The sequence below is a fragment of the Triticum aestivum genome, chromosome 1A (genome assembly GCF_018294505.1).
Source record: "Triticum aestivum cultivar Chinese Spring chromosome 1A, IWGSC CS RefSeq v2.1, whole genome shotgun sequence".
NCBI classification, from domain to species: Eukaryota; Viridiplantae; Streptophyta; class Magnoliopsida; order Poales; family Poaceae; genus Triticum; species Triticum aestivum.
The window spans coordinates 86,117,847-86,135,572 of record NC_057794.1 but is presented as its reverse complement, the minus strand read 5'-3'; the positions used below and the strand labels follow the sequence as shown (position 1 = coordinate 86,135,572).

Genomic DNA, 17,726 nt, shown 5'->3' with positions numbered 1-17,726 from the left:
ACGACTCCATCGCCATATCCAAACGTACAGAATCCGGACAAAACGGACGTCCGTTTGAGGTCGCGCGGTGGAGTTGGCCTTATAAGGGGTACGCTATAGCAAGTGATCTTCACACTTTTCTGGGCCTCGCATGTCATTTGGGGTCATGTTTTGCAAGCCTGGCCTAAACCCAGCCCGGCCCAGACAATACCCAAGTCTTGCGGGTGAGCCTGAAAAGTTCTTCTAATCGGAACCGCGTGTCTCCCTCGCTCGCGCGCCGTCCCGTTGGTCCCAGTCCCACATGGCAGCCACGGCCCTCGAACGAAACTCCAGGCTTCTGCCGCATTCTCTCCCGTGATTCGAAACCAAAACCCTCGCCGTCCCATTCCCCTCCCTCTCCGGAGCTGCGAGCAGAGGGCGGCGGCGGCGTGAGGCGGAGGGCGCGGAACGAATTGGGGATCCTGCACCGAGGAGCCCGATTCCACAGGTAAATCCTCGCCGTTTCTTCTCGCCGGTCCCGCCCTGTTCGATCCGACCCTAGCCGCTCCACCCAATTCGGTTCTAGTTCGAACCGAGAACCCCGCGTACGGCGACTGCTCTCCTCGCCCATCTAAACCGGAATTAGGGGCAGCGCCAAGCAATTGCATGGAAATTAATCGCCGCCGCGTTCTGTTTTATTGACAGGTCAACCCAGGCGAACTATTCACCATCGTGCAGCTTAGCACCGAACCTCGACCTCAAGGATCTGCTGTTCTTCAGCAAGTGAGCACCGAGCTTGGTTTGGAAGCACAGCTCACTGGTTCTGATCATGGATGCCAATTCTGCCGGCACTGATGTATCTGCTGATCATGTCATTGCCGAGTTGCTTGAGATGGGGTTCGAGTTCGACAAGATCAGTGAAGCCATCGGTGTTGTCGGTCCGTGCCGTGCTGACGTGGTGGAGTTTGTGCTGAATGGTTCTGGTAGTGCACAAAGAAAGCCAGGTGGGGGGTCGCAAAGACGCTCTTCTGACAGGAGTGCTAGACTGGCTAATCCCAGGGGGAAATTTAAGCAGTCTAGCATTACTGATCATATCGCGTCAACCACTGGCAGTAAAACCGAGTCTTGTGGCGAGGAGCCAAGTACCTCATATTCTTGTTTAGCGGCCAACATGAACCCTGCATCGACTGCTGCTCTCTGTTTTCAACCAAAGCCAAAACATCAGACTTTGGTTGATGATCCTAGAGGCGAGTTTGACCGGACCGACAAAATTTGTGCTGTTTTGCAAAAGCATTTTGGATTCTCCTGTGTGAAGAGTTTCCAAAAGGAAGCCTTGGATGCTTGGTTTGCTCACAAGGATTGTCTTGTTCTAGCAGCAACTGGATCAGGTAGTTTATTATTATACAATCTCTATATTGTTATGCAAGGTTTGAGGCACCTGTAATAAAATAAATGATGTGAAAATGACCATGTTGGCAGGGAAGTCACTTTGCTTTCAGATTCCAGCTCTTTTGACTACGAAGGTTGTGGTGGTGATCTCACCCTTGATTAGTTTGATGCACGACCAGTGCCTAAAACTTGCAAAACATGGGATATCAGCATGCTTCCTTGGATCAGGGCAACCAGATAATCGTGTTGAGGGCAAAGCCATGGCTGGCATGTATAAGATTATTTATGTTTGCCCCGAGACAGTTTTAAGGTAATCATTCTGCTTTTGATTGCTAAAATTGATTCATTGGTCATCATGCTTACTCGGGAAGTTCTGTACATGCAGACTGATGGAACCATTGAAGAAACTTGCAGAAAAACCAGGGATCGCACTTTTTGCCATTGACGAGGTTCATTGTGTTTCTAAATGGGGTCATGATTTCCGACCTGATTATAGGTCTGCTCTTGTATTCGATATCCTATATTAAAGGTGCAAATCAGTATCTAGCACTGTTTTTCATCATTACTTGTTAGTTTGTGACCTGCACTTCAGTGAGATAATATTTGGTTTGGTACTTAAGAACCAACTAGACTCTTCTATGTTCTTGCAGTGTTTTACAGCTCTAGTATTTAAGTAAACATTATCTCCCCCCCTACAGGAAACTGTCTGTGCTTCGACAAAATTTCTGTTCCAGCAAATTGAAGTTCTTGGAACATGATATTCCTTTGATGGCATTGACTGCTACTGCAACTCTCCCTGTACGAGAAGACATTCTCAAGTCCTTGAAAATGTCAGAACTTACAGTGGTTGTCTTGACGTCCTTTTTCCGACAAAACCTTCGATTTAATGTGAGTAAATCTTTTTATTTTTTCATGTTCTGTCCAGAGGATTACATTGTGGTATGCTGTGTCAAACTGTAGAGTTGGAATCCCCTTGATCTTACTAACCACTAAAATACATGCAAGAGAATTTAATGGTTGGGATGTAAAATTGTGTTGGTATATCTAATAACAAATGGTTTGGTGTTCATAGCCATAGATGGACATCTGAATGTGCATTCGCTTATGTCTTAATTACTAGGATCCAAATACCTTCATTTCCTGTAATTGAACTATTCTTTCCTTTGGAGCGGTATAGTTGGAGCTACATAGGTGAATTGCAGTCTTTTGAAGCTTCCTACCGATTGTCTCATGCAATCTCCCCCCCCCCCCCCCCTGTTTCTGGTTGCAGGTAAAGCACAGTAAAACCTCTGCCTCATCATATGGAAAGGACTTTCAAGAACTAATAGGGACTTACAACGCTTCAAGGAATTTCAAGGGGAAAAGCCAGAAAATTCTTCATGAAGTTGAGCCTGAGTCTGAAAGCAGCTCATACGAGTCACTGGACGATAGTGCATCAGATGACGAAGATGCAATTGCTGATAAAACTAAACTTGCCAAGTCTTTCGTAAAAGAAAATGCTGAACATGAGCTGGATCAGTATCCAGGAGTAGATGATTTTGATGGTAATTAACGAATCATCTGTTAACAGTTATAGGACTACTTGTTTTTTAGAGGATGTTGTATTGCTTCGTTTACTTAAAGAAAAAAACTGCTGATCTTACTTTTGAACCTAGTTCACATTTTTTGAAGCAGTTGCATAAGAAGTTTTTAAGAACGTAATATCTTCTTCGAAACCCAGTTTCTAACCTCAGCATGATTATTGACGCTTCAGAGGATATATGGAAATAGTATTTTTGAAGATCTTTAGTCATCTTTGTGTAGTCTAATGTATGCTTCTGACTGACAGTTGATTTTCTCTTATAGTTTCATGTGGAGAGTTCCTTGAAAGCTCGCGACCTGAGAGCTTTGCCTTTCCTGTTCAATCCCATGAAACTAGTTCATCAGAAAGTTTGGATCAAGGTCCTACAATTGTTTATGTACCCACGAGAAAAGGAACTGTGGAACTAGCTAACTATCTGTGCAAATCAGGCCTCAAAGCTGCAGCGTATAATGCAAAGGTTGGCACCACCTACTGGAACATGCTACTTTTGTACAAGAGAACAGCTTAAATGTTTGCAGACTGCAGACATATTATCTATTCTCTTAATATATGCAGTCCTGTGCCTTTTCTGAAGCTATCTGACACTTCTTTCCAGATGCCTAGATCACATTTGAGGCAGGTGCACGAGCAGTTCCATAGCAATGCCTTAGAGGTAACCATAAATATGTTCATTTTTTCATTTCATACTTGACTGGAATATGCTATGGAAGGTTGCTCTTTTCCATTTATAGATGCAATTACCATCAACTACTGGTGTGCATATTTATTTTGAGATAGCATCATCGGAGCTTAGTGTTTCCCATTTTGTACATCTCAGAGTGATAACGGTTCATACTTCCATAAGTCTGACTTGGTTCCATTCAGATATCGGGACTTATAATTGATAAGATGCAATTTTTCTAGTGCATTAATACTTGATGGCACTTCTTTATCTATAATTCTTGTTCAGCACAAATGGCCACTTTATAAATCCCAACAATACTACATATTAGATATTGTTAGGAAGTATTAGTATTGGTCCAGGAGTCCGTATTAGTCTATGTTTAGTTTCCTTACACCTCAAGTCACATGTAATATATATATGCCCCTTGGGCCTTCAATAAAGAAAAGTTGCTTTCCTAACATGGTATTAGAGCCTAGGTTTAGGTCTCGGACGCCGCAACTCGTCCTTATGATCCACTAGATAATTTTTTTTCTCGATCGATCTGTTCTGAGTCGATCTCGTGTGCTGCCGACCTCCTCCTCTGGCCGGCTAGCTGCTGCTCTTCCCACCATCCCTTGTTGCGCCACCGCCCGATCTGCTCGTCGGCCCAGTCTCCTGCGAGCCGGTCCCTGCTGCCAGCCTCCAGATCGAACCACGACAACTTGTCCAGCATCCAGCCGCCTCTCAGATCGATCTCCGCGGTGTGTCGCCACGTCGAAGCATGCCTCCAGGCCGCTGCCTTACGTCCGCTCATGGGATACAGCCGCCATCCATGCAAGCTATTAACTGCTGGTGGTCCGTATGTGCGGCTGCTGGCTCCATGTTCCGTGAGGGATGCCACTTTGGTGTTGCTTGATCCGTTCCCATCTTGATTTCAAAAATAAAAAAAACAGTCCAATGTCTTCTGCATACACGATGGATTTTGCATCTTTGTGTCATGTATGCTTCCTAGCTTTTACCGTCCTTGTTTTCCGTTGATATTTCATGTTTCTCATGCCATGCGAGTCCACAATAGCTTTGTCCGTCAGCCTTTTTCTTGTCATTGTTCTCTCTATCGCTCCGTTTGGATGTTCACATTCAGGCCTAGTATTGGGTATTGGCATTTGTCTGGGCCTAATATCCCGAATGCCACTGTTTGGTTGGTCTTGGCATTCAGTCGTGGCATTCGGGCTCGATATTGAGCGGTCCTTCCCTAACGCAAAAAACTGTTGGCCCAATTCGGAGCCTGTGTGCTCGACATTGCTAGGCATTGTGGGATAGCGTGCTTATCTGTTTGCGAACGAAACCCAGCCAGCGTCCTACCTCCCGTCTTGACGAACAGCGGCGGCGCCCATCCCGCCCGCCTCCACACCGAGCCCCGGCGGCCGGCGTGCCTGCACCCCAAGATCCGGTGGCCGGCGCCACCCTCCCGCCTCGTCTCCACCCCAAGATTCAGCGGCCGACGCCACCTTCCCACCCCGCCGGAGCTCTCCAGCAGCCGGTGCCATGTTCCCGCCCCGCCAGAGCTCTCCAGCGACCAGCGCCGCCCTCCTACCCTGTCTCCACCATGATCTCCGGCGACCGGCATACCTCCACCACGAGCTTTGCCGCCCAGCGCAGGTGTGTTGTTGACCGGCTCCTCTCTTCGTAGAGCTCCGACCCTCTCCCCTGTCTAGCGTCCAGCCTCCTCTTTGCTTGATTTCCCAGCAAAGTCTCATACAACTCAATGCCTCACATTGACAACCCAAACAACGTTGGCATTCGACCTCAATATCAAGTCTGTGTTCCGAATATCTAAGCATCCAAACAAGAATATTGGCATTCAATCTCAATACCAATATAGTGTTATATTGATATTCAACCCAATGCAATGCCAAGGCTCCCAATGCATACATCCAAACATAGCGTATAGGATTTCTGTGGCCTCTCTTTGCATTGTTGATCTAAGCCCATTCTCTTGCCACCGAGCTTCTTTTGCCGTTGGTTTTCATGGGCCATGATTCTTTAAGCAATGCTTCATTCTCTTGATGTGCCATCTTCTCTTGACAACCCATCTTCTCTTGATACTTCTATTGTATCTTCTATTGATGTGGTGTCTTCCTCTGATGTTCCATCTCTTCGTTATCCCCTTTGGCGACTCGACGGGTTTTGAAGACTCTTCATGCTACGACGACACTCTCAAAACACGGATTTGGATTATCATTTTTTTCTAGTATTACACTTCTTCAAATGCAATGCTATTGCATATGCTTTGCATTTGAGGGGGGGGGGGGGGGGGGGTGGGCGTGTTAGGAAGTATTAGTAGTCCTTATTAGTCTATGTTTAGTTTCCTTACACCTCAAGTCATATGTAATATATATTCCCCTTGGGCTTTCAATAAAGATAAGTTGCTTTCCTAACAGATATATCCCATGTTATCAACATTCTTTAGTGTTATGCCAAGACCCTGAGAAAATGGTTTCAAGTAAAGTGATAAATCTCCTAAATCTTTACATTACATGTCTCATGCTTTAGTATACTTGGAACTGGGCGTTGAGCAGTTGGCTAGTGGGGTGCGGCCGGCTCGCACCCAGCCCTCCACCCCCGTTCAAGCCTTGGGCTCCTCATGGTGTGTGCCTCAGTTGTTACTTTTTAATAACTGTTGGTCTCATTTTTTTCTTTAGTATACTTAATTATTATTTCTTGCACTATCCATATCAGGGATGAATCTGGTCTCCCAAATTTCCAAGTTTTCATAACTTAGTGTGCAATACATCATCAAATTTCCTATTTAAACTCTGAAACCTATCATGCACTTATGCCAAAGGGAATGCTGGTTCCCTGGACACCAAATGATTTCCTTCAGTCTCTCAAACTTTGCTGAACCCTTCCTCAAAAAAACTTTGCTGAACCCTTCCTCAAAAAAACTTTGCTGAACCCTTCAGTCCTTTGTGCCCTATTTATAATGACCTAATCCTCCTTATACAGGTTGTTGTGGCTACTATAGCATTTGGCATGGGAATTGACAAATCAAATGTCAGGAGAATTATTCACTACGGTTTACCGCAGGTTAGTTTGGCCTCCAGTGGTGTATTCCCTTCTGAACAGTATTTTGCTGTCGACATGCGTGTATGTCTCTGTGAAAAATGCATGACTTTGTTGTTCTGGACTTCTGACATGCATAGAAAAATGTTTCCACATACTAATTTAGTTGTTTATATAAATACCTAGAAGGCTCATATGTCATGCATCCAAAGACCTGCTCTGATAGTGCTTTTTTTTGCGACAATGCTCTGATAGTGTGGATGTTAGGCAGAACAAGACATTTAGAGCTTATATATATATGTCGGCATGCCAAGCTTGAAATTTACAACTGCTGATTGGTTAGTGAACCACAACACTGAAAAATTAGTCCCAGGTTGGATTACTGACCTAACAATCTAATATCATGCAGAAAGGTTGATTTAATTACTCTCTTTCTCTGGTTCAAATACACCCAAGTTGGGTTAACTTTTGGTTGTGTTTATTCTTTGTGTCTGAAGTTCTCTTGGCCCTTGTTAATCCAGAGTTTGGAAGCGTATTATCAAGAAGCTGGTCGTGCTGGTAGAGATGGGAAGTTGTCAGATTGCAGTGAGTTCTTATACTAAAGACTTGCTGTAATGTCGTTTGGCTTGTTTCTGGACATAATGAAGAAATGATGAATCATATAGCTAACTAGAGAGTATTTATATGTATTGTATATGCTTACTTGCAACCAGTTTAAGACCCCAGGATGGTGAGTGAACTGGACATGAATTGATTCACCAGTTTGGTTGTTCGACTAGTGGTTCAGTTGGTCCGACTGTCAATCCTGACTATTTATGGGCTTGGATCTTTTTTTTTCAAAGCAAAGGATGTTAAATTATTATAAAGCAATAAGATATTTTATTTGAAGTTTTTCTAAATTAATCCAGAAATGGAAATTAAATTCTTTCTCTTTTAGGCTAAATCAGAAGGGGAACCTTGGTGCAGTGGTAAAGCTGCTGCCTTGTGACCATGAGGTCACGGGTTCAAGTCCTGGAAACAGCCTCTTACAGAAATGTAGGGAAAGGCTGCGTACAATAGACCCAAAGTGGTCGGACCCTTCCCCAGACCCTGCGCAAGCGGGAGCTACATGCACTGGGGCTGCCCTTTTTAGGCTAAATCAATTCCAAAGCCATTTACATTAATTAAAACAACTCCAGGTAAAATATAGCATTACTTTGTAACACTGTAACATCCTTTGCTTTGTAAGAAAACAGACAAAAAAGGGTCAGGATGTTACAGATTGTGATTCAAATTATTGAAACTAACTTGATTTTGAGATGATATGCAGAAAGAAGTGTTTAATATCTATTATCTCCCTGCCGTGACATGAACGCCTGGTAGATGTGAGCTTTGATTCTGTCAGCATGATGGAATTGTATTGCTAACCAGTGGCCACACCACATGGGCATAGATAAGAGATACTTTAGGAGGGTTAAGTTTATTTCGTGCTTAATCATGACACATTCGAAACTCATCTTATATAGATGATGGATATGACACATCAGAAAACTGAACTTACATTTAGAGATTAAATAATATTTCCAAGTGACTATTTATTATCCCAGGAAACTTAACCAAAATATTCGGTGAAACAGATAGTTTGGAAAAGCTTTCACAATACTTGCCACGTAACATTGCTACAAGTCAACGCCTTGGTACTATCTGTTCGTGTTACAGTTCTATGCTTGAATAATACCCTAGGTCTTAGTGAACATGAGTGACAACACATCTGTAGAGACAATTTTGTATTTCAGGTTTATAAAATAAGTATAAGGGTAATATTCTAGAACATCTTTTTCTATTGGATGAATAGCAGACCTTTATTACTGTCAGTAGATTTTAGTGGGCCTTCACGCAAAAAGTTTATTGTTGTGTATTTGTCTAATACAAAGTATATATTGGACTCCAAAGCTTTTGGTATCAAGCAGTATTTTTATCCTTTGTTATGAAGCTTGCTTTATTCCTCTCTGCACAATTTCACTTGTTTCTTTTACATTGTTTATTGGCAGCTTTATATTGTAATTTTATGAGAACACCGACATTGCTTCCTAACAAAAGAAGCGACGAACAGACAAGGGCAGCATATAGAATGCTACGGGATTGCTTTCAGTATGTCTCAGAACCATAAATTCAAACCCTGGCGATATCCTAAAACGTATATTCATTAATTCCGTGACTTAATCGCCGTGTAAATTTTCTATATTGCAGCTATGCTTTGAACACTTCAACATGTAGAGCCAGAATACTAGTAAAGTACTTTGGTGAGGAATTTGGTCCTGACGGGTGCCAAATGTACTTTTCTACTTTCTCCATGCATCTTCCCCTTATTTAAATGAAATAAGCACATGCTTCTTCCAGTTTTGTGGGTATTTAGTAGTACTATATGGTATAATTTAGAAATAAAACATACTATTCCCTCGTTCCCAAAAGACAAGTCATTTAACTTTTGTATGAAGTCAACTTTATGAAATTTGACCATCTTTATAGAAAAATAATATCAACATTTACAATACCAAATCAATCTAAGAATATATGTATTAACATTGTATTTATTTGGTATAGTAGATGTTGTTATTTTTATGTAAACTTGTTCAAACTTAAGACAGTTTGACTTTAAACAGAAGTTAAAGCTGTCTGCAGTCTAGATTACTTGTATCAGGCATTCTTCTAATGAAAATAAAGTCCAACGAACTACCACTTTCCTTGACAGGGACATGTGGGGCTCAGGCCTAGATGTCAGTGATTCAACAAGGATCTCTTTAAAACTTGCATTTTCGTCTGTGGCACGAACTAAATTCCTCAATTTAACTTTATTTCATCCAGTATTTATGTGAGTGTTTATTTGACTTGGTTTTCACCTCAGGTGTGACGTCTGTATTAATGGCCCTCCTGAAATGCATGATTTCAAGGAAGAAGCAGTTGTGTTCATGAATGTGCTCCAAGCTCAAGCTGTGAGTACCTTATTTTAATTTTGGTTGACCATATGTCCATATCCTACTCTAGTGCTGAACTGCTGATAAATGCAATGTCTATTACAATTGTATCCACTCTAATATTTCAGTAGCATATAAAGGTTTCTGTTTTCTGTTTTACCTTCTTTAGAAGTTTGTGATCATCTACCCTTGATAGTTAAAACAAGAGATTCTGTTTCAACAGAAAGGTGTGGTCTCACCGCCCTCCTGTCTTAAGGAATATGACATACTAATTCAGTAGTTGCCGAACTGTATTAAGTTGATTGCTCTAGTGATAAATTTTGCAATAAATAAAAGCACAAATGTGAACAAATTATGCATGATTTACCACAGATCGTATAATCCCATTCCATTGTGGTATTATCAGGGTCTACTTTTGCAGTCTGGGTCTTTGAATAGAGCAGAAGTGCTTGATCTGAATGATCTTATATTAGTTTACAGAGGGAGTACATGTTAACGGGATACCAGAGTTATTTTTGTTATTAGAACTGGTTTGCAAATTAGCGGTGGTGTCATCTTTCATTTCTGTTGGGCAGGGAACTTTCATGTAAGGATTTATTTACATTAGTCTATAGCTAGCCTGGCTAAACAGTGGATATATAGACATATGTGTGACGCCATGGAATCCTGGACCCAGCCGATAGGTCTTTCTTGGTTTCCAAGTCTAGTTGGGTTGATTCAGAATCTGTTTAGATCTTTCCTAGTTTGAGTTGGTTCATGTCTTTCCTAAACTGCTGCCAAACTGTGCTATAAAGCTAGGCAGGGTGTAATCAGCTGTGAAAGAATAAACAGAGAAAAGGAGGAGGGTTACCTCCAGAACAGATCTATCACCCAAGGGATCATGGCGCCCAAGCCTAAACTCTCTCGTCCTTGCCCTCCTGACACCCACGATCATCCACTCCATAACCTAGGGTCGTGACATGTTACAATTGTAAGATGCAAGAATGTCCACATTTCTCCTTGTTTTTCTTTACATAGTTTATATCTACAGTACCCTTCCCATTGGATGTCCCTGTATAGGAAAATGTATTGGACAAGGAATTGAGATAATTTTGGTCTCTGCAATGTAATTTTGATTTATATTTTGCTAGTACTCCCTCTGTAGTGATCTAAACGCTCTTATATTAGTTTACGGAGGGAGTACCTTTGAACATTTGATATTGTTGGTACTTTGAGTAATCTTTAACATGCATCCAGGGACAAGCAATTGAAGGTATGGACTACAACAGTACAGACTGTTATATATCTGGAAGGCGAAATTTTGGGGCGGTACCTGATTTCAGAACGATAGTCAGTTATATAAGAGAGAAGGTTTGTGTTCTAATGCATTTCTTCATCTATTATTTTATTTTATTTTTAAACTGGGAGCACTGAGACTTCTAGTCTTAAGCCTCACCACGAGTCCGCAACACAAGTACTTCAATTATCTTTTCACTTTCATTCCTACAAGTTTAAAAATTTCAGCTCTCAAAGCTGTTCTCATGACTAATATTTAGTTTTAGATTCCTAGGTTTGCCGTGACAGACAAGATATGGTGGCAAGGCCTTGCTCGTATTTTAGAGGACATGGGATACATACAGGAAGCAGCTGAAATTGTAAGCAATTTACTTCAGTAGTTTGATGCAGTAGTAACTTATCACTAGTGTGAATGTTGCAATGGTTACATGATGAGGTTGTCTCCCCTACTTGTTCCATAAAAAACCAATTGATGTTACTGCAGTGTGCCTCAGTTTTTAGATTCGTCGCATTCACATGATGGGCCAACTAAGATTGAAGTAGGAACATCGAATAGTTCTTTTTTACATGATGTTGAACACATGGTTGCTATCGGCAAGTGATTTACTTGGCCATGTTAAATCAGTTCCTTGATTGTTCAAGTGTAAGTCAGACATATTTCAAGGATGCTATAGTGCTACCACCCCAACTGTACTTGAAGCATCCAAAGTCAGACATATTTTAAGTTGGGGTGGTTATCTGATATGCCATACAGGCAGTACCGTAGTTCTGTTTCTTCTTCTGGTAACAAGAAAATTGTATTTTAACCTTTCGTGGCACAGTATGTGGATGCTCAGAAATTACTAATATTTATTTTGTAAGTCCTTGTTCACCATAATTGGATCAGGTGCCACTATCTTGGTTTACCATTTTCGTCCTAAAGGCAACAGCTTGAAGCCTCTAATTCGGTTTCCCTTTTGTGTACTTCAGATCTTTTTGCTTACAGATGCAGTGATTCCATTAAAATTTCAATTATTCATTTCACGGCCATAACAAGGAAACATTTTGCTGGTATCTGAGATCAAGTCTCTGTACTGATATAGCGATAGCAGAACTCTTACTGACAACAGATTCACACCAGTACGTTAGCGAGTACATAACTTAACTTCTAGATTAACTGTCATACTCCCTCTGTCCCAAAATAAGTGTCACTGATTTAGTACAAAGTTAGCACAAAGTTACTCCTAAATCTACAAAGTTAGTACAAAGTTACTCCTAAATCTACATAGTACAAAGTTACACCTAAATCAGTGACACTCATTTTGGGACGGAGGGAGTATATCATACCATCATACCGTGTAGTGTAACGATGGATGCCAGGTGACAGGCTACAACATATCAGTGATGCTACCTGGTATGAGAAACGCTATTAAAGGTGAACTAAAAGGCTAAGAAAATATTCCGGGTACACTTGTCTGCACATTTTGTTCTATTATTATTTTTCCTTCAGCCCTTCAGTACGTAATTCAGGATAGAATTATGCTGCATTAATGCTAATCTTGAAAATACGGCAGACCTATGTGATGCAAGGAGTATATTAAATGATAGTGCAGTAGTATATGTTGAATTTATTATGGTTTAGCACGGCATTACTTATTTTTTAGTTTATTATGTCATCCTGAGCTGTTGTGGCACAGTAATTCATTAGTTTATTTGTTAGACAAGTTTTCTTTATCACAGCTGATTAATGGACCCTCTTGCAGCCTCGTGTTCTAATCCAGCATCCAGAGCTGACAAGAGCCGGATTAAATTTTCTGAGTTCACAACCAGACAAGGAAGGCTTATACGCATACCCTGATGCCGCTACGTTACTGGCGATTAGTAACCCAAAGTCCTTCTCTTCTTCCTCGGAGTGGGGCAGGGGTTGGGCAGATCCTGAGATACGCCGCCAGCGTCTTGCGGGGAAAACAGGAAGAAGGAAAAGGAAGAGGGGTTCTCGGAGGCAGCCTGCAGGTTTCACCACTGCAAAGGAGAGACTATCAGCAATACTCTCGAAGTCGAAACGCAGAAAGTAACACCAAAAGTGATGAGATCATGAGATGCCAAAAATAATCACATATAGCGAAGTTCAATTCTGCGGCAGTTTTTTTTACGGCAGCAGGCAGGTACAGGTTGCTAAATCTGACACGATAATTGTTCACTGTCATACTTGTTTGGAGATCAGTTGGGATTTTTGTATACTTGGAGATTGCCTACTAATCAGTTGATTTCACAAGTTACCGCGGAGTGTTAGTTTTAAGTGTTTTTCTTTTTATGGTTTCTCACTAGGGTAACTACTTGTAATAGTACAAATGAATGAGGTTACAGGTCACTATTTTGGCAGCCCATGCTCAGTCTGAACGTCAAGACACTGAATATTTTTTTGATTAGAATTTCTTCAGCATCCGTATCATGAACGTGAATGTGAGGAGGTACAGGTCCAGATATTGCTGCCTACTGAGCATGCTAGTATGCTTGTACTGATTCATCTGAACAGTGGATCGTGTCGTCGGTTCTCACATCAAATCCGTAGGGTTTTATCAAACTATGTTCATCCATTTCCCGACTGTTTCGTGCAAACTGATCGTCGGGTCGACACGTAAGGAGCAAACGGGAACTTCTTCTTTGCGCTGGATGGCCACGATGATTCCTACCGTCAGAAAGAAAGAACGTGACTGGAGGTGTCTATCAGTGTATGTGTGTACGATGCCGTCGTTGTCCTGTTGCCTGAAAAATGTCCCAACCTGTCGATGTAAGAGCATCCACATTCCTAGACGCTAGAGGTGAGAAAGATTGGATAGCATGGGTGCCAAGGAATATGAGAAGTTACGCTCAGATAAAAAAGCTAAGCTAGTGATGTGGATCCTCCTGGACCTAAACTTTTTAAAAAAAATCTAAACCTTATCATCTTACATGTGACATCATGCACAATAAGGTATTTTTGACTTGTGTCTCGCCTAACCTGAGTTTTTGAATAGCTCCAAGGATTTGGCCATTGTCAAGATCATTGCCAAATGCGGCGTTACTGTCCTGTACATTTTGATGTCAATCATTGGCCGAACGTTGGATGGGAACAAGAGAACCACCTCTTTGTGAGGTGGACACAGTTGCACATGCTCATATAAACACACATGCACTGACCCATATGAACGCAGACCCACACATCATATCCTTAAGAGCATCTACGAGATACTGAGCCGGCACAACATTTTAAGATTGACAAAATCATCATAGATGTCTCGTAATCGACAGGAATGTCTTCTCTAACATTATGAACATCATCGAAAAGTCTGGATTTACACGCAGATGATTTATGCTCAGCAGGACAGTGAGATTCATGGATTTTGTTTTTAACAAACCATACACACGATATGCACATCACTCCTCATGCATCGCCTACGGAAGAATGAATTAATGTGGCTTTATGATTGTTGAACTCGTTACGTAAGTCTCGCAATCGACAAAGACATGCTCCTACTATAAGTTATTTGGACTTGACCGGACACAAGATGTCAAAATCTAAGGTTCGGCCTCTAGCGAGTCAAGGGCACAATTATCCTTGGTACCATCCAACCACTCGTCAGATCTCAAGAGATTCATGGATTCATCGTCAGTTTTAAACATGTGGTAAGTGTGCTTGCGTGCACGCATATGCATGTTACGATTGTGTGCAGTAGCACAGTTGCCTGTTCCTTGTAGCCGCGAAAAGCCATTGGATAACATTTTTCTTGGTAAGTTTTCTGGTGCGACCATACAAACAAACAAACTTCCCGCAGAATGATTTGAATCGTGAATCCCGTTGCAAACAACTCGGTTCTTCTTTTTACTCAAACCCGGTAATTTCACACCGGTCAACTCATTTTGGAGCATCTCCAGCAGACGCGCTAGATTTGATGTGCTTGAAAAAAAACATTGTTTTTGCACACGCGAGCCCTGTTGGCGTGCTCCAGCAGGCGCGCGCGGGAAAAAAACGTTGTTTTTGCACGCGCGAGCCTTGTTGGCGCGCTCCAGCAGGTGTGCGAAAGTTTGGCGCGTGCGAAAAAGCGGCAACGGTCGCGACAGTTTTGGTGCACGGCGTCCAGCGCGCTCCATAAAATCCGTGCACGGGCGCCTGCCAACCGCCGTCTCCGTCGCCTCTCTTTCAGCTGCGCCCTTCTTCCTCGCCGCCGCCGGTGCCCCGCCGCCGCCGTGCCCTTCTTGCTCGCCTCCAGCACCTCGCCGCCGCCGCGCCCTTCTTCCTCGCCTTCAGCACACCACCGCCGCCGCGCCTTCTCCCTCCCCCCGCCGCCATGCCCCTGCGCCCCAGAGCAGCTCCGGCTTCCGTCGCCACCCCTCCGGCATGTATTATGCGGAGATCCGCTTTGATGATACACGTCTTGTGCTCGGGACGTTCGAGACCGCCCACGAGGCCGCCCGCGCGTACGACGCGGCGGCGTGGCGCCTGCTGAGGCCACGGGCGCAGATGAACTTCTCCAGCGTGTGGACGCGCGAGCAGGCGCAGGACCTCGCGCCTCCCCCGTGACTAATCACCGCGGAGGATCGCCGCATCCAGCAGAGGCGGGAGCGCCTTCTCCTCATCGCCAAGGCGAATGAGCACGCCATGACGGTGTGGCGCGAGCGCTTCCTGTAGGAGGTTGCCGACGAGAATGAGTTCTGGGCGCAGAGTAGGGCGGAGCGAGCCGCGGAACGGGTGGAGCGGAAGGCACTGGCGGAAGCCCGGTGCAAACTGGGACCTGCGTCGATCTAGGACGAGAATGATCCTCGGTGGGTCGACACGTTTCTGTCGTCGGACTACACCATCGAGGAGGACGAGGAGTAGTTATCTAGTTATCGTCGACGCGTTTATCTACTACTCCCTCCGTCCCAAAATAAGTGACTCAACTTTGTACTAGTTTTAGTATAAAGTTAGTACAAAGTTGAGTCACTTATTTTACAAACTTAGTACAAAGTTGAGTCACTTATTTTGGGATAAAGGGAGTAGTTTTTATCTAGATTTATTTGTATCATATGGACTAACTTGTGGTGTTGGGCTTGAACTATGATATGAAATTTAATCTATATGTTGTTTCATATTTTTCGTACGTGTTGCTCTACTCGCGCACGCTGAATTTTTGCAGCACCTGTTGGAGCTATAGCGGCACGCCATATTTTTTGCAGCGCCTGCTAGACCAAACGCCCTCCTACCTGCTAAAAAGCGCTATTTCAGTGCTAAAAAAATTATTTAGTGTGCTGCGCAACCGTGCGCCTGTTGGAGATGCTCTTAGAGCAACTCCAATGGGGCGACCCATTTCGTCCGTCTGTGTCCGTTTGGATCGGCGTGGACAAAAATGGAGGCCCAACGCGCCGACCCAAACCTAAATCTCGTCCGCCTTGCATCCGCACCGGCCCATCTCCGGCCCAAAATCGCACTTGAAATGCGTCGGCGCGGACGCATCGCGCGTCTCCTTGGCGTCCGCCGCATCCCCACCTACAGGCCACGCAAACACCGCCTGTCATCTTATTTGTGACGACCACCGACAGCGGGCCTGCTAGTCAGCCAGTGGAAGCATACTTTTTTAAGCACGCGTGCGGCGGAGGCCGGCCTCATCCACTTCCGTCCACATCTGCCCCCCCACCACTCCCTTTGCTTCCTCGTCGGTGACAGCAAACCCTAGCAAGCGATGAGTCTCTTCGGCGGCAGCGGCAAGGGAAAGGGCACCCCCGACGCCTCGTCCTCCCGTATTCCTCCCCCTCATTCTCTGGCGCCGGCGCATTTTTGCCCAGGCCACCGGCGCCTGCACATCTCGGTGCACCAAGCGCGGTGGCACTGGGAGTACAGGCAGCCGCTGCCCTACCCCGACGTCACGCTGCCGCACCACTGGCACCTGGATTCGCATCGGATCCCAGTGCCGGCAGTTCCGCGTAGCCAGCGGGCGCACGACGACGAGGTGCACAGGCGCCGCACGCAGCTCATGTCGGAGCAGCGGCGGATGCCTAAGTACGCCGCTGACTCTCCCAACTGGGAGGCATGGTTTGCCCTCGAACATGAGGAGCAACGACGTGTAGGCGTCGACGCCGTCCCGTCGTCGTTCCCACTGCCGCCCTCGCGGGTAGCCGGAGGAAATGGAGGCGAAGGCGGAGTACCAAGCCGCCCTTGAGGAGGCCCTGCAGCACGCGCTGGAGGCTAGCCCCCTCAAGGAGGACGCACACTGGGATGGGCTGGAGCAAGCCCTTGCCCTGTCGGCGGCAGGGGACTCCGTCCACACCCCGCTCTTCGTGCCGCCACTGCCACCGCCGCCGCCCATCGAGCCTGATGTCTCTTGAAGCTACGTCGGTATTTCCCCAAAGAGAAAGGGATGATGCAGCACAACGGCGGTAGGTATTTCCCTCAGATGTGAAACCAAGGTTATCGAACCAGTAGGAGAACCAAGTAACACAACATAAACAACACCTGCACACAAATAACAACTTCTCGCAACCCGACGTGTTAAAGGGGTTGTCAATCCCTTCTGGGGTACGGTGCCTCAAGATAGGCAAACAAATGTGAGGAAAATTTGTAATAGATTGATAGATCGAACGCCAAATAAAATAAATAAGAATAAATTGCAGCAAGGTATTTTTGTATTTTTGGTTTAATAGATCTGGAAATAAATGCAAAGGAATAGTAGATCGTAAAGACAAATATATGAAAAAGAGACCCGAGGGCCGTAGGTTTCACTGGTGGTTTCTCTCGAGAAAAATAGCAAACAATGGGTGAACAAATTACTGTTGGGCAATTGATAGAACTTCAAATACTCATGACGATATCCAGGCAATGATCATTACATAGGCATCACGTCCAAGATTAGTAGACCAACTCCTGCCT

General features: G+C 44.3%; 1 protein-coding gene across 2 annotated transcripts; it reads left to right on the top strand.

The window, feature by feature from the left end:
• Positions 1-219: 219 nt before the first annotated feature.
• LOC123191338 (ATP-dependent DNA helicase Q-like SIM) lies at positions 220-13,249 on the top strand. Of its 2 annotated transcripts, none has more exons than XM_044604122.1 (16): positions 220-466; positions 664-1,346; positions 1,438-1,657; positions 1,733-1,843; positions 2,046-2,235; positions 2,618-2,891; positions 3,193-3,386; positions 3,525-3,581; positions 6,579-6,659; positions 7,157-7,220; positions 8,666-8,765; positions 8,865-8,948; positions 9,520-9,607; positions 10,826-10,939; positions 11,131-11,223; positions 12,607-13,249. In XM_044604122.1, exons 2-16 carry the CDS (start codon positions 788-790, stop codon positions 12,916-12,918), a joined length of 2,541 nt encoding a protein of 846 aa, XP_044460057.1. In that variant the 5' UTR covers positions 220-466; positions 664-787; the 3' UTR covers positions 12,919-13,249. The 2 variants fall into 2 exon arrangements, with proteins under 2 accessions (XP_044460057.1, XP_044460059.1); XM_044604124.1 differs by having other exon boundaries at positions 11,139-11,223; positions 12,607-12,888.
• The last annotated feature ends 4,477 nt before the right edge of the window (positions 13,250-17,726 follow it).

Bases quoted from the DNA above. Each gene is read 5' to 3' on its own strand.
- LOC123191338 (XM_044604122.1), top strand. From the start codon at position 788: ATGGATGCCAATTCTGCCGGCACTGATGTATCTGCTGATCATGTCATT. The intron at 1,658-1,732 runs GTAATCATTCTG...CTGTACATGCAG, and splicing joins TGCCCCGAGACAGTTTTAAG to ACTGATGGAACCATTGAAGA. The intron at 3,582-6,578 runs GTAACCATAAAT...CTCCTTATACAG, and splicing joins TCCATAGCAATGCCTTAGAG to GTTGTTGTGGCTACTATAGC.